The sequence below is a fragment of the Pelophylax lessonae genome (genome assembly GCF_965119305.1).
Source record: "Pelophylax lessonae genome assembly, chromosome: 3".
NCBI lineage: Eukaryota > Metazoa > Chordata > Amphibia > Anura > Ranidae > Pelophylax > Pelophylax lessonae.
This window is the reverse complement of record NC_138770.1, coordinates 299,787,147-299,812,920: the sequence shown is the minus strand read 5'-3', so window position 1 is coordinate 299,812,920 and position 25,774 is coordinate 299,787,147. Positions and strand designations below refer to the sequence as shown.

Sequence of the window (25,774 nt, the reverse complement as noted above, 5' to 3'; positions counted from 1 at the left end):
TATTTAAATGATCTTCTGTAATGGCAGTGATATGGTTTAAACAACCCTAAAAAGAAACAAGGGTACATGGGTATAAAGCATTTTATCTTGAGTGGGAGGAGCCATTATAATGGACACAAATAGGATTCTAGTTATTTAAATTGTACAAAGAGCACATCCTAGAGTGTCCTATAGAAGATAACCAAGGTCCCACTTCCAGGTGTGTCAGGTGCATGGTTCCCTGCTGGGTAATGTGGTTCCATCCTCTGGTCTCTTCATCACTACTGTGTCTTGTAATGGTGTAGAGGATGGCTGACGGAACCACATCATGTATCCAACACACCCAAAAATGTGATGTTTGGCATCAGTAGCTCTTAAGGACAGCAAAGTACTGAAATTCTTCTTTAGGTGTATGTTCCTTTTTTCCAGGTGGTAATGTAGTTGTTTTATTTGTTTATAAATATAGATTACCAGCATGTGTGGAGCTTCTGATGACATTTTCTCAAAACACTGTCATTATCATTGTCTAGAATATCATCATTGGTGCCCTAAATTTAACCCCCCCCAAAAAAAGAAAAGAAATTGGCAGAGACAGATTAAGTAGCATTATAATGGGTGAATTATTTATATGTTAAACAACATTCAGTATGTCCATGAGTTCCAGAGTAGCCTGCTTTGAACAGAGAACTTGTAGTCAATCCAGTTGCTTTGCACCTTATCTTGTATCATCAATAAATTGAACACATTTTTGCATTACAAAATTTTAAATGTTGCAATTACACAGTAGTGACTTAGCCTATCCTGCTTGTGATCCAACATTTTTCATTCCTTTCATCCTTTTCTTATACTGTATATATATATTGACAGGTGCTGTACAAGCTCTTACAACATGTATGGTTTAACCAAAGTCAGTGTTATGTTCCTCCTTTAGGAAAACCTGCCAACTGTTTTGGACTTTAGTTGCTTTTTACAAGGCTTTTCAATGTTCTTTAAGTGAAACAATCTTTTATTTAGAATACAAATTCTTTCGAAAACTAGCTTCTGTTTTAGATTCGAACAACTAAAACAATGCTTCTATTGTGGCTCGCTGGCTTTAGTTCAGGAAAGTATGTCGACAATTTACACAGCATTTCATCAAGTGATACAAATAGCTACATAACTGTGTTTAACTATAAAAAAAATGTACTGCAAAACCACTAATTCTTTAGTATGCAACCTTGTCTTTGAGATTCCAGTATTCAAAAAAGTCCTTAATACTTATAAACCTGTGTAATAGTATAGTAATTACTGCTTGGTACTCTGAATACTAATAATCTAGAAATATTTTAACAGCCTTATAGATGTATTTGCAGTAATATTTATTTATCATTACTAGGGGACCTTTGATTGTCTATGCATTATATGCAATATTTTCTATATGCTGCAGGCGGTTGTTAATATTTAAAAGATGAAATTGAGTATTGTTACATATTTCAGACCTGCAGCTCTTTAACTGTCTTGCATCTGTATGAATATACATTTGGACCAGTTCAAGTTCACTGAAAAAATTGGTCATTTGTTGGTTATATTCAAGTTGGCATAGGGAAAGAAGAGTTTGAGTCTCAGTGGAGTGAATTAAACGTAGTCTTTTCCTGCAGGTGCTGAAGGTGCATTTTTGTGGTAGCCTCTTGGTGGTGGGTAAGAAGTTTCCCTTTTAGGACAGGAGCAGCACAGCAAAGCCCCTCCTAAGATTGCCATTGCAGCACCAGCCCAGCCAATAAATAAAGCAGGACCGAATTCATATCTGTAAGAGAAAGAGGAACATTTATTATTTATGAAACATTCAGTGGTGTAGCAAAAGTATATTTTTACAAGGTTTTGGATACGTTCTCTATATATAGTTTGATGTCATTCCTGAAATGCCTTATTCTGTACAAGAAGTGTAGAGCTGCCAAGTGAATCTTAAAATCAGATGCAAAAAACAAACATTTAGATGCTCTATAGTGGACCATAAAATAAATGGCCACTTGCAGCAATGAGGAACATATTTGGTACCAATTAGGTCCCAATACACAGAAAGAAGCAACCTCTATATATATATATATATAGCACTGGGGATGAGAGTCTATACAGCCCAATGATAATTCATGTACTTGCTGGCTGTTACTTGTAGTCCCACAAGATGGATACAATCACAATTGATAACATTAGTGAATAGTTTATTAATAAGTCAATTAAATCTTTCAAAATTGACTGTGAACAGCTGTAAGCAATGTACAAAAACATTGATGTTCATGATCCATCATACCAACAATAACACTGTATGAAGGCTGCATATACCAGGAACCAAACGCTGAATAGAAGACAGGAAGTGATCTGCCCCGGGTAGAAACCAACCATTCCCCACAGTATATTCAGCTGTGTCTCTGTGGTGTACTGCAATATGACAGCTCTCTGTGATGTCTCAGTGAGGGATGGTGGGTGCCGAGAAGGAGAGCGGCTGTTCCCCACTAGCTGTGTGTCCCTGGGAGCACTGTCCTGGACGCTGTGTAGGCAGACCCACAATGCACACTGGGGCCGGATAATGAGTGAGGATGCTGGATGTAGGCAGTCATGCTGTCAGTGGAATCCCAGGAAGGGAATGAGTCAGACTGGACAGCTGTAGGCGCGCTCGCCAGTGTAGATGCAGTGTAGGTCAGGGATGATGGATCTGATGCCTAGCCATCCGTTACAAGGCTGTCACCATGAAGATGTGTTTCAGGCGTGGCCCTTCATCTGGTCATGTGGTATAGACAGCCAGAAAGGATATATATAGGTAATTACTAAGGGGATCAGGATTTTTTTAAAGGTAAATCACTTCCTTCTTCTATATCAAATATAAAATTATAAACCCATAGACTTATCTTATTAAAAATAACATTCACAATTAAAAAGACTCAGAGGAAAAAAAAAAAAAAGAAATGGAATTGAAACTGAAAAAATAATAATAAACATAAAAATCCCATAGTGGTGTAAACAGCTAGCTCTTCATTTAACCCATTGGGAGTCAAGGTCGAAAGCTTGTAAATCCAAAAGGTTTCCCTTTTGCACAAAAGGGAGAACCTTTCATTGGCCGTCTAATACCCCTCAGGTATGATGGCACAAACAGATAAATCTTTAATATTCTGGTTGTGATAGATTTTAAAATATCTTGACACAGTGTGCTTATCACAACCACTGGCAATGAGTTTCCTAAGGGTTCATTTGGTGCGCCCCAAATAAGACAAATTGCATGGACAAGTGAACATATCAATGACATATTCAGTGGAGCAAGTAATACAATGTTTATTCTGAAAAATATTGGTTTAGTGGTGAATTGGCGCAAGAAGAGGTCTCAAAAAAGTCTGGTCCTGGGGACCCGGGGGAGGGGGGGAAGGGAAAAGGGAAACACCAGGGGTAGGGGGACCCCCAAACAGTTCAGGGGGTAGCTGTCCACTGTAGCGGCTGCTGGCGGAAGAGACAGAAGAGATCTCTGGAGGGAGACAAGAGGGAAGACTTCTAAACCACGGCCTGAAGAAGGAGCGCATGCTCCGATAATGCGTCGCCGTAGCATCCCGCATCACCGCTAGGAGTGATGTCAGGATCCCAGGACCCACGAGTGCCAGCGTTCCACCAGTTGACGGGGAGCCCACAGACACCACCGAGGCTGTCCCTGTACACACGGAGGAACCCCCTCTGCCGCTCTCACCGGGATCCACTGCCTCCACCACCAGGACCCGCTCCAGTGATGCTCCTGATGATCAACATTACTTGACTAACTGCATCTTATTCACCGACTGAATGTGAGTGTAATACTGCTGCACATACTTCAATAAATGTCTTGCTGCACTTAGAAGGCGCTGCGCTGTCTTCCCTCTATTCTGAAAAATATTACCTGCTCTATCACTAAAAGAAGATTGCCCATGTTTTAAAAATTGGCACGTAAGGCAAGCTCTCTTTTTGCACTGAAAAGTGCCCAATATATCATCAAAAGTATGATTGTATATCCATAGGTCTCTTGCCAGACTTATTTTTGATCTTACCGGGTGTGATAATGTTTTTTTATTGTGCGTGCCCTCCTGAACATAATCTGTGGCACAGATGGAAGAGTCGGGCCTAGCTTAGGGTCCATTTTGAAAATATGCCAATGTTTTCTCATAATTCTCAAAATGGACCTATGCCCACTATTAAAATTGGTTATAAATCTGACGCTGTTTTGGGAGGAAGCTCAACGTTTACATGAAGAAGTCGGAGCTTCCTGGAACCTTTCAAATGCCTCCTGAACCAAAGTGCTGGAATACCCTATTTGAATAAATTTCTTCATCAGTTCCATGCTGGTAATAATCCACCCTCTTGGTGCAGTTCCTCCACAATCTTTGGAACTTCCCTGAGGGGATGTTGTTGTGCCACACAGGATGATGGCAACTGGAATAGTGGAGGTATGAGTTTTCACTTGTGGGTTTACAGTGATTCTTGGTAAAAATAGAATCATCCTCATGTGACAGTTTCAGATCAAGAAATACTAATGACACGGGGTCAACCACATGGGTGAATTTAGGACCGAATTTATTGTTGTTGTTACAATGTGTGAGAAATGCTGCAAAGTCCTCATGAATACCACTCCAGATTAACAGAATATCATTGATATAACGACCAAATAGGACAATATGCCTCACAAAAGGGGTTGTGGTTCCATATAATTGTTTTCCCAAAAACCTATAGTGATATTGCCATATGAGGGAGCAAAATGTGCTCCCATTGCCATGCCATTTGTCTTGAGATAAAACTTATCTTGAAAAAGAAAGACAAAATTTAGTGGCATCAACCGCAAATTGTGCTTGTCTATGGTTCATGTTGGGATCACTAAAAAGATAGTTTTGGAGGGCTGTAAAACCTACTGTGTGTGGGATAGAAGTATATAAGGAGCACACATCTAGTAAGCCCAATAAGTAACTGTCCTACCACTAATATTGTTTGAGTATATTTATTATATGACCAGAATCCCTAACAAAAGAAGGCAATTGAGACATGATGGGTTGTAAAAAGAAATCAATATATTGTGACAATCCGGACATAAAGCTCTTTGTGCCAGCCACAATGGGTCTACTCTGAGGGTTCTTAATGTATTTGTTAATTTTTGGTGAATGATTAAAATATGGGGTGATGCACACAGATTTCTCCTTCCTGTCCAGTCCCCGTCTCTAAATGCTTCTTCTATCAGGGACTCTAGTTGTGCCTGGTAGCGGGTCATTGGGGATAACGAAATAGGTATTGGCATCAGATAACAAGTGATAAGCTTCTGTGAGGTAGTCTGCCCTGTTTTGTAAAACAAGGCTTCCGCCTTTGTCAGCCTGTCTGACTATTATATTACCATTAGACTGCAAATTTTTAAGAGCTAATATTTCTGAACTTGAATGATTATTGTGATGTCTAGCTTTAGAGTTGCAGAGAGCCAGAAGATCACGATAGGTGGCCTGTTAGCATGTTTCTACATACGGTCCTTTGGAAGACACCGGGAAAAAAAATGGGAGGACTTGGGTAAAAAACTTGGATGTGAGAAAATTTCTGTAAGGCTAGGTGTGGGGATTCCATTGTCCCATAAATTCTATTAAAAGGAATAAGATATTATATCCATTGATGTCTTAAACAGCCTCAGAGTCCAAAACCTTGGGCTCAGGGCTGTGTGTTGCCTCCACAGATAGATCACCTTGATCCCTAGTATAAAAACATTTTGACTGTCAAGTTCTGAATAAATCTATTCAGATCTTTAAACAGGTTAAACCTATTTGGTCCTATGGAGGGAGAAAAATTGAGCCCTTTGGAAAACAGTTGATATTTGTCTGGGGTGAGTGTATGGAAGGAGAGGTTATACATTTTACCATACTTCAAGCTGACCTCAAACACTGTCCCTTCTTTCTTTTTTGTTTGATCTTAGTGCTTCTTCCTCCCGCTCGCCTCTGCAAGTTTTCTTTTACATGATTTATGGGAGATTTTATATTTATTATTATTTTTTCAGCTTAAATTCCTTTTCTTTTTTCTGAGAGTCTCTGAGAGTCTTTTTTTAAATGCAAATGCTATTTTTAATAAGATAAGTTTATGGGTTCATAATTTTATGTTTGATATAGAAGAAGGAAGTAATTTACCTTTAAGAAAATCCTGATCCCCTTAGTAATTGTTTATATATATATATATATATATATATATATATATATATATATATATATATATTTCCTTACTGGCTGTCTATACCACATTACCAGATGAAGGGCCATACCCGAAATGCATCGTCGTGGTGACAGCCTTGTAATGGATGGCTAGGCATCGGATCCATTGTCCCTGACCTACACTGCATCTACACTGGCGAGCACAGCTACAGTTGTCCAGTCTGACTCATTCCCTTCCTGGGACTCCACTGACAGCAGAACTGCCCACATCTGGCATCCTCACTCACTGTCCGGCCCAAGTGTGCATTGTGTGTCTGCCTTCAAAGCGTCCAGGACAGTTCTCGAGGGACACACAGCTAGTGGGGCACAGCCGCTCTCCTTCTCGGCACCCACCATCACTTCCTGAGACATCACAGAGAGCCATCATACTGCAGTACACCATGGAGACATAGCTGATTATACTGTGGAGACAGGTTGGTTTCTACCCAGGCAGGTCACTTCCTGTCTTCTATTCAGCTTTTGGTTCCTGGTATGTGCAGCCTTCATACAGTGTTATTGTTGGTACGATGGATCATGGACATCAGTTTTTTTCCCATTTGAAAGATTTATTTGACTTATTAAAAAACTATTCACTATTATCATCCATTGTGATCCATTTTGTGGGTCTACAAGTAACAGCCAGCAAGTACATGAATTATCATTGGGTTGTATAGACTTACATCCCCCAGCGCTATATTTAGAGGTTCTTTTGTTGCTTTTTTCAAGTGAATCTTAAAGCCTAATGTGTGTCAAAGGAAACAATGACATCTGCACTTCAAGATAGGATCCGCAATAGGCTTTATTGTGCTATGTCTGTACACAACCCACCGGGCTACTCCACCTAAGTAGAGAGAGCATCCCAGCTGGGTAGAGGTGGATATGTAACATGTATTTTTTAGTGCTATTGCTATCATTTAATTTAATGTTGTATGAATGGAGCCAGAACAAGCAAGGTGAGACACTGTACCTGAAGCTGGGGAGACCCAGTGCACACACGTGCCTGAAATGAAGTCACATATCGCACTGGGTTTAAAGCTAATTGGGTTTCCCCATAATATCTTAGCACATACAGTATACTGCCTCATGATAGGAGTCTTTACTAACTGTATTGAAATCTTGCATTATTACTGACCCCTGGTACTCACAAGCACAAATCTTCTGAATTTTTATTTTTTAAAGTTGTTAAATCTAAAGAAGAAAAAGACAAAAAAATACACTTGCAATACTTACTTGGAGTTGGTTGGGGTAAATGCATTGTAGAAATCCCTGGCAATTTGGTTTCCATACCATGCTGTTGCAATAAGAACACATAGCCCTAGAAAGAAAAAATCCATAAGCCATTAAGACTAAATAAAAACGGACCTCAGATCAATAAATCACTATCAACATTTCTAGCCTTGAACAACATAGAACAATCATACACAGAGGCACCAAAAGCGATTTTGAAATATTTTGCCATAAACATACATGCTCAGATTCCCTAAGTGCACATTTTATATCAGTGTAAGTGTGGAAATGTGTGATCAGATTCCTATGGCGCCAATTTATTCTTGGCTGAAAAAACAGTGATTGGCTGAAGATATACAGCACATTTAAATCCTATTTCCCCAGACATTGTTCAGCTCAGGATGTCTGGTGCAATCTAATGGTGTCTATAAAATTAAGAAATAAGCTGGACTGGGTAACATTTATCAGTCATCACATGAATATGGATACCTTAAGAATGGTATCTGCCAATCTTAAATACTGTAGCCGTTAGATTGGATAGTCAACAAGACTGTAAAACTACCTTAAGTGGAAGAATTAGGCTCAATTGTTCAGCTCCATGGAAGACCACAGGACGCTCAATATAGAAATTGCATGAACTATCAGGTTGCAAATGTCCCACTGTGTTATTATGAAAAGGTCTGTGCGTGTGAATCCTAATCCCAGGGCCACCTTTAAATGTATATATTTAAACCTATTTCATTATTTGTGTCTGCTGGAGATTATAGTGTAATACTGTATATGCATTTAGTGAATAAACACCCATCTCTATGGGACACCAAATAAAACTTATACATACCAGCAATAATGAAAAGAATACCACCAACGATTCCAACCCTGGCTTTCTTCACCTCATCATCTTGAAGGCAAGTTAAGCATTTCATTCCAACTGCAGCAATACAAGCTGCAAAGAAGCCACAAATAATTCCACAGATCATCAATGCCCGGGTAGCCTGCATAGTGCCTAGTAAAAGAGAAAGAATATTAAAATATTACAAATTGTATCCTCATTTGTTATGCATTATATAAAGAATGCTAACAAAATGGTTCCAAAACACTGGTAAAGAGGCATCACAACTTGAAGATGATATACCCCCAATTTCTGCAGAAAGCTAAATAGAGTTGGGACCAGTGAAAGAAAATAGGCAATAAACATTTTTGACTAGCCTGAAAATATGCATGTAAAGCCATCTGATCTGCAGAGAATAATGCAATACAGAAAGAAGTTAAGGTGATCATGCTTTATGAATTGTATGAATCTTCAAAAATTGTACAAATCTACATGCGTGTATTTAGATGATCACTACTCTTCATTGGAACAGAACAGGTGATTCAATGCTGCTGCTACCAGAGGGAATTTTGTATTAATAATTGTACAATAATAAACTCAGCAAAAATGTTAGTTTGTCAACCTAATGTATTGCCAAGTGCCCAAAGCTCTTTGTTGGTGAAAGACTCCCATTAACTTTTAACGTTTGCTTAATAAGCAAATAAAAGCTTGAAAGTTGCCGCTAGTGCTTGAACACATGATCTTTGCCTGATGTAAAAAACTCTCATTTGCAAGCCACATCTTATTTGATATAGGTTGCACATCCTGGTATATTTCCCATTTGTATAAAGAATATGAAACTATACAGCAGAGCAATAAATAATGTCAAACTTAATTCATAACGGTATTCCTGTATGCCATAGAAAGAAATGAAAAATGGATAGCAAATTTCACTTATTCCCACTATGAAACCCTGTCATGTATTACAAATTTTATTCTTAATACTGACTTTTTGATGGAGAAGGGTGAATTAGATGTCTAAGTGGTGTTGTCATGTTTCATATCTAGATTTTCTGATTCAATTAAGTTTGTGATTATCACTTTATTGTATTTGGCATCCATGCTATTATTTTGAGGAAAACTGCTCTTGTTATGCTTCTACTGATCCCAGATACTGTAATAACATCTTTAAAAGCCTTCCGGTCTGAAATTCTAAGCTAAGTCCTAACTTGAAAAGTAGCATGTGTTTTACTTGAAGACAGGTTAAAACCTGACATTGTTGTCTTTGGAAGTTCAACCAAATGATTCGGTTTCAAAGGGTTGCCCTGCATGAAATCACACCCATTCATGTTTAATGTGTACATATTTGTGGCAAATTTTATATCCTTTTTGTTTTAAAAATGTTGAGAACATAAGAATATGAGCAAGATTCTTACTTCTTATTTTTATTCTGGAAAGCACATAATGATAGCCAAGACACAAGCCCAGGCTTATGAAACCAAAGTAGTATTGATACTGTTTAACTGTAAGTAGATAACAATCCATCTCGTTAGATGAGAAAATAATAATTAATTCAACTTACTTTTAAATGGCACTTTTTTTGGCTTGGTTTAAGTGACTTGACTGATGTACAAGTTATGAACCATAACTACAGTCATTCAAATTAGGGGTCTTAAAAACTTTACATTGCTTTGCTCAGTTGTGTAATGTGGTCACAAACACAGTGATTTGGGAACATTGACAGAGTTTTTAACCAACAGTATTTTATTCAATTTCATTAAATGCTTAAAGCCATACATAGGTGTTTTCTTTATTTTAACCTTGTGATCCAGTCAGTGACACAATTCCTGTCATAGGGTATCTCCACTCTCGATGGAGGAGCAACAGAAACACCTTTGGACAGCTAGATGCACTAGCAAATTTAGATACTGACTAACAAATGGATGGATAGATAGATGGACTTGAATAACAATTAAAGCTACATCCAACTTTGAGCAGTTACAGTTTATTTTTACCTTTTGGGATAAAGATTTAACATAAATGAATAAAAGCTGACCATTTTAGGCACTCCTGTTAGTGGTAAATGGTCTGTCAACCCTTTAATTGTCAGATTTCCTAGACAGCTTGGTATTTTAAAGGAAGTTGAGAAATGACAGACAGGACGTCCAGTGAAAATAAAGGAAAAAAAAGCCACCACATCTAAGAATCAGCACAATGTAATACATTTTTGTTTTTGCATTTAATGCTGCTTCAGTGCTAATCAATTGTCTGTATAAACAGGCTACAGTAAATTGCAGTAATCAGCAGCCAATGGACATGAACATTTAAGCTGAACATCTTTTTTGGTGTCTAATGTTTTCCTTGGTTGGTAAATATATTATGAAAACTGATGGTGAGATATTTGCACTAAAATTAGATTCTGCACTCATTTGGCAAATGTTTTGTTGCACACTTCCATCCAAGTTCTCCATTGGGCTAGTACTGAGGCCCATTGTAAAGATATCTTCCAACAAAAATAATAAGACTACAAAAACTCTTCTTCACTACTAACAAACAAAATACCTATTTATCCAGCATATATATTATATACACACATACTGTACATACACACTCACACACACACACACATAAAATGTTCAAGATATTTCAAATATAAAACCACAGAATTACAGCAACTACAGCACAGAGGTAATGAATAAAGAGATTGACAATAAAAAGCTCTGGTGTGTCCTGGCATAATCATGAAAATGCAAAACAAAAATATATTGTGATCAATAGGTGTCCGAATTAAGACAGTAGAATATAGTGTGTCAGTTAAGTACAGTTTTCCAATAACCTGCAGAATGCAAAATATATAAGTAAATCCACACAAAAGTTAAATGCTGTTTTAGTCCAATATTTCTCTATGCAAATTAAGGCAACATTCTAATAGTCTGCAAATTGCACAACATGCGTAGGTGAATCTGCAAAAACTGAACTTTGGTCCAATATCATCCCCCAATACATTCACATCAACAGTGATCCCCATAAAGGTGCCAATGTCCCCCAGTGTAATTTCACACTCAAAAGGCTGAAGCTCACCTTTGTGTACGAACCACAACTTAAATCCTTTAACATGGTCAGATACACTTGTACCACACAAGGGGGAATATCCCTCCATGGAGCACATATATGATAATGCCTCAGGATTTCCCTGTACAATCACATCAGAGAAAAATACAAGGTGGTGCATAGCCTTAAATGGTATGCAAAACATTATTAAAAAGGAGTTAAAACACACCTACACAATTTAGTGCACAAAGAGTGTGAATACACATGTAGGTGAGGAATGTTACATCTCCTTTTGCCATTTAACATATGAAAGAATCTCAGCCACACTTCATCTTTTCTAGCAGTATTTTTGAATAATAAATTAATTGACTGAAAACAGTAATCTCTCCACCCAACCTTCCTTGACGAAGTTAACCACTCTTGGCTTGCTCATGGCGATAAGGAAAGGGAAACTTTCCCTGGGAGCAAGCCAGGAGTGGGCTCAAACACATTAATGTAGGTTGGCTTTTGGGTGAAGACATTACTATATGAAGTCAATTCATTGATTATTAAAAAATACTGCAAAAGAAGCTAAGTATGTGCGATTGAGATTCTTTCAACTTTTAATTGAGAGTGAAGGTGGACCATGATGGCCAGCACCCTGCTTGTCCATGTGCAAGACAGGCCAATCTTAAATGGAGTCTTGAGTGTGTGTCCCTTGCCAGCTGCTCCCACTCTAAGGGCTCTTTCACACTTGCTGACCAATCAGACCGTCCATTGCCATCTATGGAACAGTGAATGTAAATGGACATGTGTTTGTTTACACCTGCCGAATGCCGATCTGATCCTATCCGCTAAAAACAGACCAATGGGGTATCCATTTCCCATCCATCTGGTGAATCAGATTGGATGACAGTCAGATGTAAATGGACAGGCAGTCCATTTACATCTGACCGCCCATAGAGGAAAGCAGGCTGTGCCCATGTCCTCTCTGCATAAATGGAGCGGACACAGATCTGTCATCCGCCTGCTCAGCGGGGGATCAGCAGACAGATCCCCCACTGCACAGGTGGATCCATGGTGGAGTCCACCCATGTAAATGTACCCTTATACCTAGGTCACAGCTAAAACTTAATTTCTGGTGTACGTGTTTGCATTCTGCAGATTGTTTGAACACGATTGCACTTTATTGTACTGTGCTTACCTGGACACTTATTTATCACAATAGTATATTTATTGTTGTATTTTCACAATTATACCAGGACACACTAAAAGGGTTTTATTGACAATATTTATATATTGCACTTGTATAATGTCACATTTGTATTTGAAAGTTTTAAATTTACAGCGCTAAACTATTAATATTACATACATATTTTCCAACATGTTGGCAGAAAACTTTATTATCACACCCAAGGGAAACACTGCATGGCCTCTGACACAAACATGACAGCACGTTTTCAAATCGTACTAAAAACAGGGCAATATATAGCCACTCTGTTTCAAACTGTCTATTCACTTTTAGATGAATCCAATCAGGTTTTTGGCTCTTACACCAAGTTGTCTGTCTAATCATTTTGGCTTGACATTTCTTGGCATACAAACCACAATTAAGAGTCGGTTCACACTGGGGCGACATGACTCTCCACGACTTGGGGAGGCGACTTGTAAGTCCCGTGCACCACGACTTCGGAGCGACTTGCAAGGACTTCACATAATGGAAGTCTATGCAAGTCGCTCCGAGGTCGCCCCAAAGTAGTACAGGACCCTTTTTCTAAGTCGGAGCGACTTGTGTCGCTCCTATGGGAACGGGTCCTGTACTACTCAATGGACCGCGACAGAGCGCGACTTGTCAGGCTGACAAGTCGCGCTAGTCTGAATGGGCTCTTAATGGTTAAAAACACCTACACTCCTCCTATTATTTATAAATTTGCCAAGAGAAACTACTTTTGAGTAACTGTGTCACAACCATGTGCAAATGTTTATATTTATGTACAGTTTATAAGATAGGATTTTCTAGAAGATCTCCAATCAAGAAATACATTTACCATTTTGTTGTATGTGAACAAAAAAATTAAAACAAGTCACTGACTACTTCATGTTTGCGAGTTCAAAGTTGAAAATTTGAGGAAGGTGGAAAAATAGCACTGGACCCTTAGGGTTATCTCACTGCCACTGATACGGTTATCCTAAAGTATTGATATTGATGTAAATTATCTGGTTACCAGGCAGGCAGCTCTTTATACTTCAGAGGATCTCCACAGTCTGTTTGGTTTGTAGTGTAATGGAAGATAAATTTAAATTGCAGCGTGAAGCCACTGCTAAAAGGTCCAGATACAACTTTATTCAAATAAAAGCCATGGGACAATCCCAAAAGTAGCCAACATGTTTCGAGTCCAAGAGCTACCGCTTTCTCAGGCCTTGGTTGACAACAATGTACATTGAAGTGAACTGGACCTTAAGTATTAATTTTTTTATTTATTTTTTTCTTGGTGGGATTGCAAGCACAGGCCTTGTCAGTAGCTCGTCTGGCAGTGTCACAACCATGCAAGCATATCCATTTTTCTGTACAGTAAGGCTTTTCAAAATACCAGCAGTGATACAATTGAGAGGATAAGATTTTCTTAAAGATCCCCAATGAATTAATACATTTACCCTTTTGCTGCTTATTTAAAAAACTAGTTTACAACAAGCCACTGACTACCTATTGTGTGCGTGTCCCAAGTGGAAAAGTGTCACAAGTACAATGATGAACCTGAAGGACATATTTACCCTCAGGTGCCATCACTGCCCTAATAAGGAACTGCAGTGTTGTACTATACTTCCTAAAATGTATATAATCTAATATGGAAGTAAATACAGAGACTGGTTTAGGCGCTCAGAGGTCAAAGGTAAAAGAGTTCATATAGATATAAGCTGAAACAATGGCAGATAAAAGTGTTGATGTACACAGGTGGGGCAAAAACAGTTCGCACGGGGGGGATTAAGAGTCCATGTGCAAATTTCTGACAGTTCTTAGAAGCAATCCAAGGGTGGTCCGCAGCTCAGGGTCAGCTCATTCAAACAGAGTGAAGTCAACTCTAAACGGATAAAGGAGGAGGGAAGAGCACCACTTGAGTGCAAGTTTATGATTTATTATGACATAAATACGTAGTAACTTACATTAAAGTAAGGATAAAAGCGTCTGTCAGGTACAAGACGGTTCCACGATGGTGAGAGGGGTCCGCACAATCCAGGGTGCCTCAGGTACAGAGCACCAGACCAGCTGGCTGTGTGCGTCTGGGCGATCGGGGAGATCAGAAAGATGCGGCCGTAGAGGGAACCGGAAGGTGTCTGACGTCAGCGGCAGGGAACTGGCAAGATGGCTGAGGGAGCTTCAAGACGCGTTTCGGAATCTGCGCGAGGGCCCGGGCAGGGCATGCACACTCCTTCAGTTGAAGTCACCATCGTGGAACCGTCTTGTACCTGACAGACGCTTTTATCCTTACTTTAATGTAAGTTACTACGTATTTATGTCATAATAAATCATAATCTTGCACTCAAGTGGCGCTCTTCCCTCCTCCTTAATATGGAAGTAAAGTACTTCCTTTTTGGGCTGATGATGTAAATGTGCTTAGAATACTATGGTGTTACGGGATAACTATTATATTCCAGTTGAGAGACAAGAGCTCACCTGGAGATAGGGAGTCCATGCTCCCAGCATTAGCCTCATGGTTGAGGGCACCAATGTGTAATCTGCATTCCAGTTCACAAATATTCACAGATCAACTAAATATTTAGTTGGTGGAGTAAATAATCAAATATGTGGTGTAATTTCAGTTTTCACAGCATATTTTTTTTTTGCAAGCATTCAAGTGGTAGGTGAAGTGTGATTTTTTTTTTTTTGGAACATTATGAAATACATTTGTCAACAAAACATTTTGTCTTAACTCCTAATAAAAAAAAAAAAATGTTGTAATCACTGATCATTGATATCTTGATGAAGAAGTCTTTTGAGATCCCAAAACATAGCAATATTGGTGCCTGCTTTGTGAACCAGTTATGTCAGAATCTGCCCGAATGGTTCTAGATTGTTGAATATAGAATAACTTAAATCCAGTGCAATTATTATATCTGCCTACTATGTCTTTGAATCCTGATTTAAATTTAAATTTCAAATAATGTTCTATACAAACATAGATACATTCTCTAGAGAAATGCATATACTTTTCATTTCTTCAGACTGTAGGAAGTCCAGTATGTCTTCCTCCTCAAACACTTTTTATGAACACTGAAGGGTAATGGTGTTTTCATGCTGTATATTCTTCTCTATTTCTCATGTAGCTATCCTTGATTCAGAGTCATAACATCTTGTCGGTGTCTGTGTGTTCCTGAGGCCTCGTAGGGAGTTGCACGAGCCATCTAGTTCTGAAATCCCTATCAAGCACCCCTTTTCTCATCTTATTGCTTCTTCACTGACTTCAAATAGTCAAAATCGTCTAGGAGAAGTAGTTATTTGTGTTAGTAATTTTATGGTTGTTGACATGAAAAGGTGATCAGTATGATGATCCACTTACTCGGGAGAGGCAAGCAGCAAATTACTACCCACATAAATAATGTGTAGCATAGATAAATCCTATATATGTTTTACCAAGGATCATATGTTTCAAATCTTTATATTTAGCATTTGAGAAATATTCTTAAAATAGATCCTCTAGACCTGGTTTGCCAATATAACAGTTATTTCTTAATTTAGCCAAAAATGGGAAACTGGGAAGATAGAAAAACACGAGCAGCTATGGAGTTTCTTCCCTTTCTTCACTCTTGCTGTCCTTGTCCTCAATGTGGAGATTTTCCTTTACTTCCATCCCCTGTGACACCCTGTCTTCAGGGCAAGAAGTGAGAAGAAATTCCCACCATGGGGTACAAACAGCAATTAAAACTGCTGAAATTAAATACTAATCCCAAACTCAAAAAATTTGGGCTAAACCTGGGCTTTAAAGTGGAACTAGGGGTAAAAAAAAGTAAAAAAAATGAAAAATACATGGCGGTCTGTCACTAGCATTAACACAGCAATCTCTTGGTCCTGCTAGTAAATCTGTTATCTTTCAACTTCCCTTAAAAGACCAAGCTGTCCAATAAAAGAGACAAACCAATGAGACAAACCATTTAACACTGGTATGAGTGCTCACAATTATCAGCTTTTATTTCTTTATGTAAAACCCAAAAGGAAAATCAAAACCGTTACTCTAACTGCTTAACAACTGTTAGTGGGTGTTTTGGTTTAATCTGGTAAACACTTATGTAAAGTCCACACACATCTAAGGCTCCATTCACACCTGGGCGTTTTCAGCTCCAAAAACGCTCAAAAGAAACGCTTCCAAAACGCCCAACAAGTAAAACCCCATTAATTTAAATGGCCCCTGTTCACATCTGAGCGTTTTGCAAAACGCCTGTAGCTGAAAAAAGTACATGAGCTTCTTTTTGGGCTGATTACCAGCGTTTTTGATAGAGGTCAATGAAAAATGCCTGAAAAAATCGCGGCAAAATCGCGGTAAAAAACGCTACGCTCAAGTGTGAATGCAGCCTTAAAGTCCATCTATATTACCCTTTCACAGGTGGACACTGCTGCTGTCCAAGAGTGGCTATGCTGGTCCTCCAAAGATACAGTAGAGGAGTGAGCGTAGCCACCCTAGGACAGGAAGTGTGTTACTGCCTGGATCACCAGGTGAAAATAAAAATAAAGCCTAAAAAAGAAGGAAATTGAATTCAGGTACAACATTTAAGGATTTGCAAGCTGCACTATATTGTATTTTTGTCCTTGGGTTTCCATACACGTCCGGGAATTACACAAAAAACACTGTTGCAGTGCCCCCTTGCCCCTCCACAAGGGTGAAACACTTGTTAGGGAGTAGAGGAATAAGGTGTAATACTTAACCCATTATTCACTCTTGCAGGCTCTTCTGATGCTCTCCTCATCTCTCCAGTGCTCTGGGTTGTGGGCAGTTCCTCACGTACAATGCAGGCATTGCATTATACATTATGTCAGGGTACATCTACCTGCTGAAGTACCTTAGAGAATAGGCTTTCTTTGGGGAACTGATTGCACAGCATAAAGAAAGCCTGCGGAAGCAAGGAATAAGGCGAGTATGCAAAGCTTATTCCTCTACCCCAAGACTTAAAAAGCACTTTCAGTGCAGATTTGGGCACTGCAAGGGTGTATTTTTTTGGTGTAATTCCCAGAGTTCTGCTTTAGGAAAACTAGGTATCTTTGTTAAAAAATGGCTCATAGAGTGACTCCCTGTTTATTGCTTGGAGTGTATTGTTAAAATAATAACCTTTTGTAAGAAACAGTAGAAAACTAATTTCACTAGAACTTTTTAATTAAGCAATTTCATGTCACATGGGTTTTACATTTAGCAGCTAGTATCGAAGTGGTTAATTTGGCATGTTGTAGGAGGAATGTTCTACTGGAAAAGCTGACGGTTTTGTTAATTCTTGTCTTTTATGTTTGGGAGGGGAGCTGCTTTGCTGAAAATATGCAGCTCTCCGGGGTGACTGTTTTGACAGGTCTGATCTTGTCTAGGAGTCAGTTTCAATCTATGAAAGGAGACGTGTTTAGCATTGCCCAGATCCTCACCTAGGTAGACAAGGATGGGAACTAGCCATTATTAAACTGTTAATGCTTCATGTATATCACAAAATCAGCAATCCTGACTCAACCCAGCTTTCAAGTTTCAGGCTGCAAATCTTTTTATTTTATGGATAAAAGAGACCTGACAATTGTTTCCTAACAGAGCACAGTTAAAGTTTAATAACCATTTCAATAAAATCATTATACATGTGAGAGTGGTTCAGTTTGACACTTTTATTGCCATGTGCTTTATAATTGCCCCACAGCTTCTGTGCTGGCTATAATAATTCTTGTTTAGCAAGTTGCTTAGTAAAAAAGGATAGAAAAAAAAAAGATAAGAAAGGTAGGTGAGGACTATTTACTAGATTGTGAAGCAAAGTCTGATCACGATTAATCATGTCTGTTCCTTGATGCCTGAATACAGGAATTCTCTACTTTCGCAACAATGAGAAAAAGTGCAGACATATATAATCTCCCACTTTGCCTTGGTTTAAATGAATAAATAACATTATGCATATTTATAAAGCCGTGAATGTGACTTTCAATCAAGCATTCACTGCAGGTGAATCATTCGCTGCTATTTTTAAATTACATCCACCAGGAGGATTTACCTGTAATGAATATGTGGTGAGTGCTCAAATTAAAAAGGAGGATGCTGTATTAAATTTACAAACTGTTAAAAATATTAAATATCATTAGCAATCTTACTTCCTTTTCTAGCACTGTTACTATGTGACCAATCATTATGCTCTCATAAGATTCTCACAACTTATAAGCCTGTACCCTCCCACTACCCAAAAGTCCAAAAACCTGTGACATTCTATTGGGAAAATACCAACTTAGGCTAGGTGGATGGAACTTTGACTACCCCACCCTGCTTCTGGCACTTTAATCTTAGCCTATCACTGTAAAGGGTGATCGTGCTGACCAATAGAGAGGCACAGGAGGCAGAAGAGGGTGGGCCAACTTGTTGACTTTCTAATTGACGTAGGTATTTGCATAACACACTCTGGGTTTGAGGGTACTATAAGCATACTTAAATGAACAGGCCTAGCTCTTAGTCACTCCAGTGCCAACATCCACCAGTGAGAAGTTCTACAAAAATGTCTAATTTGAGGCCAACATCCACCAGTAAGAAGTTCCACAAAAATGGCTAATTCGAGGCCAACATCCACCAGTGAGAAGTTCCACAAAAATGTCTAATTTGAGGCCAACATCCACCAGTAAGAAGTTCCACAAAAATGTCTAATTTGAGGCCAACATCCACCAGTGAGAAGTTCCACAAAAATGTCTAATTTGAGGCCAACATCCACCAGTGAGAAGTTCCACAAAAATGTCTAATTTGAGGCCAACATCCACCAGTGAGAAGTTCCACAAAAATGTCTAATTTGAGGCCAACATCCACCAGTGAGAAGTTCCACAAAAATGTCTAATTTGAGGCCAACATCCACCAGTGAGAAGTTCCACAAAAATGTCTAATTTGAGGCCAACATCCACCAGTGAGAAGTTCCACAAAAATGTCTAATTTGAGGCTATCACTTTAAACAGGCTTTACATTTTTGAGTTAGAGTTTATTACAAAAACCTATTGAAAGGGCTAAGAATGACTACAGAAATCTGAATAAATTTAGTAAGCTCTGTTCTGAACTGACAACACACAGGGGGTTATTTACTGAAACACTGGAGAGTGCAAAATCTGGTGCAACTCTGCATACAAACCAATCAGCTTCCAGGTTTTATTGCCAAAGCTCAACAAGCTGAAATTTGAAGCTGATTGGCCACCATGCACAGCTACACCAGATTCTGAGTAAACCAGTTTTATTAAATCTACCCCACAGGTTTTTTTTGTGGACCCAGTGGTGTCAGCCCTGCCCAGTTGTCTTTTACTGAACTACTCAACCACTCCTACTTTCAGATCTCTACAACATAAATGCTAACCAATACATATTCCAAGAGAAGAACTAGGAGGGCTTTTGGAGAAAAGACAGGAACTCTCCATAGGACAGCTCGATAAGCTTTTCCGATAAGATTGGCTTTTTTGCAGTTATAAAACAGATATAATAAAATGCTTCCAAGGATATATTTATGGAACCAAAAACTAGAAAATAAATGAAGTTCATTGTCAGGGTTTGCATATACTTTAACCCCTTCACCCCTTCCCGCCCCTCCTGGCATCCTTTTAAAAGATTCTAAACGCACAGGGGACAGGAAGCATTGGTGATCATGTGACCATTGTGTGACTGTGGCAGTGGCCACATGATCAGGAGCTGGTCCTGTGGGCTACCGACCCTTAGTAGTGACCAAGAGCCGTCTTTAACAGCTCGGTCTCTGTGTAGGAGCATGCAGCGAGTGCGCTCTCAGCACAGAAACATATGCAGTGACACATTAGTGCGGCATGTCAGCATTAAGACCCACCCTTTAGCCACCACAGGCTTTTTTCACCCCACTTGCATTGGGTTATGTTAGACAATGCACTCTCAATGCATGAACTGTGTGCTATTACAATTCATACCAATGTGATGTTTTGGTATGTACTTAAAAAAAAAATTAGACAAACAGCACATTGCAATGTGTTGCAACATGAATTAGTTAAAAGGAAAACACTGAGATAAATGTAACAGTTATAAACCAGACAAAACAGGCTGCTGACACTTAGAAAATACTGCTGTTGAGTCGTACAGTATGCTGCATTCCTCTACCTTTTGCATCTGTTGAGGCATCGCAACAGGAAGACCTAAGGCTCCACCCTGGTCTTCAGTTTAGACTCTTCTCTGCTACTAAAATTGCTTATTCGGATTTCACTGCACACTGTTAGCTTCTCACAGTGTGCATTAGAAGCTTCAGCAAATCAGAACCTGCCTCAATTCATGACTTTGGGATGTCCATCATGGTTTAGCCCTTTTCTTCCCCTGCCAGTTCCTAGCCCACCCCAGTCATTCATTAGATTTCAGTTCCTTTATATATGGAGGCTTAAATCACCTGTGAGCATTACTTAGGGCTGTGTGCTATTTTCAGGAATCTATGTACAATGATTCCCACCAGCCATGACATGCCTGTATTGTAAAGAAAACAGAAAGGCTTTATTAAAAAAAAAAAAAAAAAAAAAAAAAAGAAGGGGGAGTCGGATGTACCAGAGAAGGCAATTTTAAAGCCAATAAAACTTCATAGCCATAGTGTTACAGTCAGTGACAACATTGTTCAGTGTATATTGGCCATGTCTTCTCACAGAAGCATGTTTTTTAAAGTGGTTGTAAAGTTTAAGCCCCCCTCTCGATCCAGCGAAATGCATGAGAGCCTCGGCTTCCCCAAGACTCCCCCTCCTCATTGGCTGAGGCAGTAGTGGGAGCCATTGGCTCCCACTGCTGTCAATCACAGCCAATGAGGAGAGAGTAGGGGCTGGGCCGAGCTGCGGCTCTATGTGTCTTATGGATGCATAGAGCAAGGCTCAGGTGCAAGCATGCACCAGTGCCCCATAGCAAACTGCTTGCTATTGGGGGCACTGGTCAAGGGGGAGGAGCCAGGGGCTCCAGCTGGGGACCCGAGAAGAAGAGGATCGGGGCTGCTCAGTGTAAAACCACTGCACAGAGCAGGTGTGTATGACAGGTTTGTAATTTGTTTTTCTTAAAAGCCGAACTTTTAATACCGCTTTAAGTGAGCATAGGATAAGGACATACCAGAGCAACACTGAGGAATTATGATAGAAAACACCTTACATGCAATAGTGGGATCTTAGCTCATAGGGGTTGATTTACTAAAGGTAAATAGACTGTGCCCTTTGCAAAAGCAGTTGCACTCTATAAAGTGCAGTTGCTCCAGAGCTTAGCAAATGAGGGAAAGCTCTGCCGACTTCCATCAATCCAATCATGTGCAAGCACAAATTATGTTTTTTTTTTTTATTTTTCTTTCATGTCATTTGGTATTTTTTTTATATATAAAGTGAAGCTTTGCCTTATTTACTAAGCTCTGTAGCAACTGCACTTGCCTATTTGCCTTTAGTAAATCAACCCCATAGTTACCCTTAATTGGTTTGCACTAAGCCATTCCAATATAACAGTGTCCAAGGGACATCGTTAATCTAAATAAATGAGACAAAATACCAGTATCCACCTACAGAGTAGTTGTCTTTCAGATATCTACTATTCCTGGCCGAGAAACTGGCAGAATGGGGAGTTTCAAGAAATACTGCTACAAAGAGGTGTCCTGTTGTAGATGAATGTGATAAATCACATTAATTTCTTTAGCACTGACATGTCTTGTGTGATAGATTGCTGTAGATGAGGATATATATGAATTTGAAGGGTATCGAATCAGAATATCTGATATAATATATCACTGCATAGGGACATATATGAAAATGTATGCTACAGAATCAGAACAATTTATAAAGACATTCTTAAATCCTGGCAATTTGTGGATACACTTAACAACGTCAAACGAAATAAAATGAGCTGGCTTTTTTCATTCTCCTCTCCTCCCAGGTGAACTGCTGTAACAAAGATTGATATGGTTCTACACAGAATAGTTTGAAGTGCTGAAAACTATGAACTTCCAGTTACCCATCACCAAACAGTAATGGACATTTTTAACAACTCTGCTTCAGAATGTTCCCTTAATCATCAATTCCTACAAACACAATCTTCCCCTAGGAATGATGTGTTTACTTTTCAGGAGGATCAGTACAGCCATTTCAAAAAGAAGAACTTTGATCACCAAAAATGCTAAGGTGTTTGTTGGGAATTGTGGAAGTTGACTAAATAGGTTGTGTGGTTTAGCTACTGAATTTAAAGTGTATGACCAGCCAAAACTTTTACGAGTACGATTGGAGTGGTTGTGTTGGAGAGATTTTTTTCCACTAACTTTCACAAAAAAATAATTTTAATGGAGCCTTGGATATCTGGAAAAAACAAGGGTTCTTATCCTTCTAAACTAAAGCCTCGTACACACGTGTCGAAATTCGGCAGGGAATTTTCGTCCGACCGATCCGCCGATTTTCGGCAACCGACTCTTCGGCCGAAAAAAATCTGGTGTGCAGGCTATAAAATTTTTGTCCACCGTCAAAACACGTCCGATTTTCATGCAGTCAGTACAGATTTCGACAGGGAAAAATCTTATGAGCAAGACTGGGCATGCTCAGAGAAGAAAGAACACAAAGAAAGCAAACCAACACATGACATCACTTCTGAAGTAGAATTTTGTTGTGTGGGAAAATTTGTGTGCAGTCTAGGCACATTCCAACCAACAGACACCACTCTGGACAAAAGACGGACGATCGGTCGGCCGATAATCGTTGCGTGTGTACTAGGCTTTAGTCCAACCCTTATCAACAAAAAAGCTTTGAACTGGACATACACTTTAATTTTTAAAACATTAGCACCAAGGAGTTAATTTTCAGTAACTTTTATCCAACTTTTAGCACATGGCTAGACAGGATGGAGTGTTTTCAGTGTCACCACCTGCAATAAATTGATAAAGGCAAAAAAAAAAAAAAAAAAGTGAACAAACAGAGCATGTTACATGAAAGAGCATAGTCTGTATTAGCTATGATACAATTACAGCAATTTTGGCATCAAAAGATGGCGCACGTTTAGTCATGGTTGCGATGGTTTCAGATTTATCACCTCATCATGAGTAATACTCTTGTTGGTAGCCAGTGATGCTTTGGCACGTCAACCAGGTTAAGAACCTTAGGGTGACTTAGGATTTTAACTTCTCATAGAAAACTTGGATAGGGAAATAATTGGCAGTACCTGAAATATCAACTTTATTTCACAAAAATCTACTGGAGAAACCATTCACTGTACTTTTAAAAACATCAAATTATTCCATTAGTAAACAGGCCAGTGTCAAGTTATCTGTAACTCTCCAACTACTGCATAACTTTACATAGAGCAATGTTTGCTTACAAGGCAAAAAGAAAAATGATGCATAGTAATACATTTAAAAATATCAAATAATGTGTAAAAAATAATGTACAATAATTGGTTTGCTGGTTGGTTGCCATTGGTTACTGCACTGGTTGTCTTGCACTTAAAGAGGAAGTAAACCCTCCTCTGACACTTGTACCTATAGGTAAGCCTATATTAAGGCTTACCTATAGGTACTGTAAATATCTCCTAAACATGTACCGTTTAGGAGATATTTACCTTACATGCAGCCAGTGACGTCACTGGCGCATGCGCTCTGAAGGAACGGCCGCTGGTGCCGTTTCTTCAGAGCCCCGTGCCGTGACCGTCGGCTTCCGCGCACGTGCGCGGGAGTGACGTCACCGCGGCTCCGGCCAATCAGATGGCCGGATGCCGCGATCCCGGAAGACGGGCGACTGGACATGTCGCCCGTCATACAGGTGAGCGGGCAGGCACGGCGGGGGCTCGTTCTTAGGTAAGTAATTCATAATGAGCTAATGCGATGCATACTAGCTCATTATGGGTTTCTCTTTCAGGTTGCAGAAAAAAAAAAACTTTTGAGGGTTTACAACCTCTTTAATAAAGCCCAAAATGTCAGGATTGGCATTGTGTAGATGGTAGGCTTATATTTAAAGTTGACAACACACAAGTTCCAATGTGTAACTGAAGCAAACCAACAATATTGGACAAATAACCTTCTGCTTTTTTGTATGATTTGACATATTGCCATAACTATTAACTGTAAGCCAGTACAGCCCAGTAAAATATTATATAATATGTTCTGCTTTCCTACAGGTACATCAATTGAGGAAAATTTTTAAAAAAGCTTGTTTATAAAACCTCCCATATTTATTGGTAATTTGAAAGAAAAACATATGGTAGATAGATAGATAGATAGATAGATAGATAGATAGATAGATAGATAGATAGATAGATAGATAGATAGATAGATAGATAGATAGATAGAAGGAGAAATGTATAAAACTGGAGGGTGAAAAATCTGGGGCAGCTCAGCATAGAAAACAATCAACTTCCAGGTTTTATTGTCAAAGCTTAATTGAACAAGCTGAAGTTAAAAGCTGATTGGGTACTTTGCACAGCTGCACCAGATTCTGTGTGCTCCAGTTTCAGTTAATCTTCCCCAGATAGAAAACTTGGTATACATACATGTTTTTGTATGTGTGTATTGGTATTACAACTCATCTAATAAAATTATTATCACTTATAAAGCTATACAAAAAAGTGTGAAAAGTGATACTTACTGCCTAATTTCAGAAGAGAGTCGTAGCTTTTGCACTGCATCTGTCCTGTACTCTGCATGACACAGGACATCCATAAGCCTTCATAGGTCACCTGTGCTGTGATGATGGCATCTCCGGCAAATGAAGACATCTTCCATTGGGGAATAGCTACGGCCACTATAAAGCCAATCCATCCTATACAAGCCAAGGCAAATCCTAAAAGCTGTAAGCCTGCATTGGCCATCTTCTACTACAGGGATGTAAAACTACTGCTTTAAGATACAGTAGCTCTGCTTTGTTGTATTATTAACTATCTAATAATAAGGCTGAAACTAGTCTTTAAATTGATTATAAGAAAAGTGGCTGAGTAGCTGGGTATTCCAACACCTAAATGAACTGTGATAACTATCAGCCTTATTTAAACTCCCATCAGATGTTCTCCTAGTGGTGTTCCTTAGAATAACAGAGGATTAGCTGGATGATCACTCCCCTTACACAGTTCTTCACAACCTCCCACCACTGCTCCTGACACAACATGTTTTTTTCTAGTCTGATTTAGGTTAACATCTAAGTAGATTTCAGCCCTGAAGTCATTGTTTTGCTCCTCATCCATAATAGATCTTTGCAAAGCCAGGTGTCCTCCGCACATAGAGGGAAATAATATAAAATGTATAAATAGAGTGAACAATACCATGGAAAAATAGATGAATCAGGCAACCATCGCTTCGGTTTCTTTTACATAAATACTAGTCATTTGGCCACAAGTATTCTTTT

General features: G+C 39.0%; 1 protein-coding gene across 1 annotated transcript; it reads right to left on the bottom strand.

Annotated features, from left to right (window-relative positions):
• Nucleotides 1-871: 871 nt before the first annotated feature.
• CLDN1 (claudin 1) lies at nt 872-25,407 on the bottom strand. The gene is made up of 4 exons (XM_082251900.1): nt 25,022-25,407; nt 8,245-8,409; nt 7,410-7,494; nt 872-1,762 (listed from the first exon to the last, which is right to left on the bottom strand). The coding sequence occupies exons 1-4, from the start codon at nt 25,242-25,244 to the stop codon at nt 1,594-1,596; spliced, it is 642 nt and encodes a 213-aa protein (XP_082108026.1). The 5' UTR covers nt 25,245-25,407; the 3' UTR covers nt 872-1,593.
• Nucleotides 25,408-25,774: the final 367 nt, after the last annotated feature.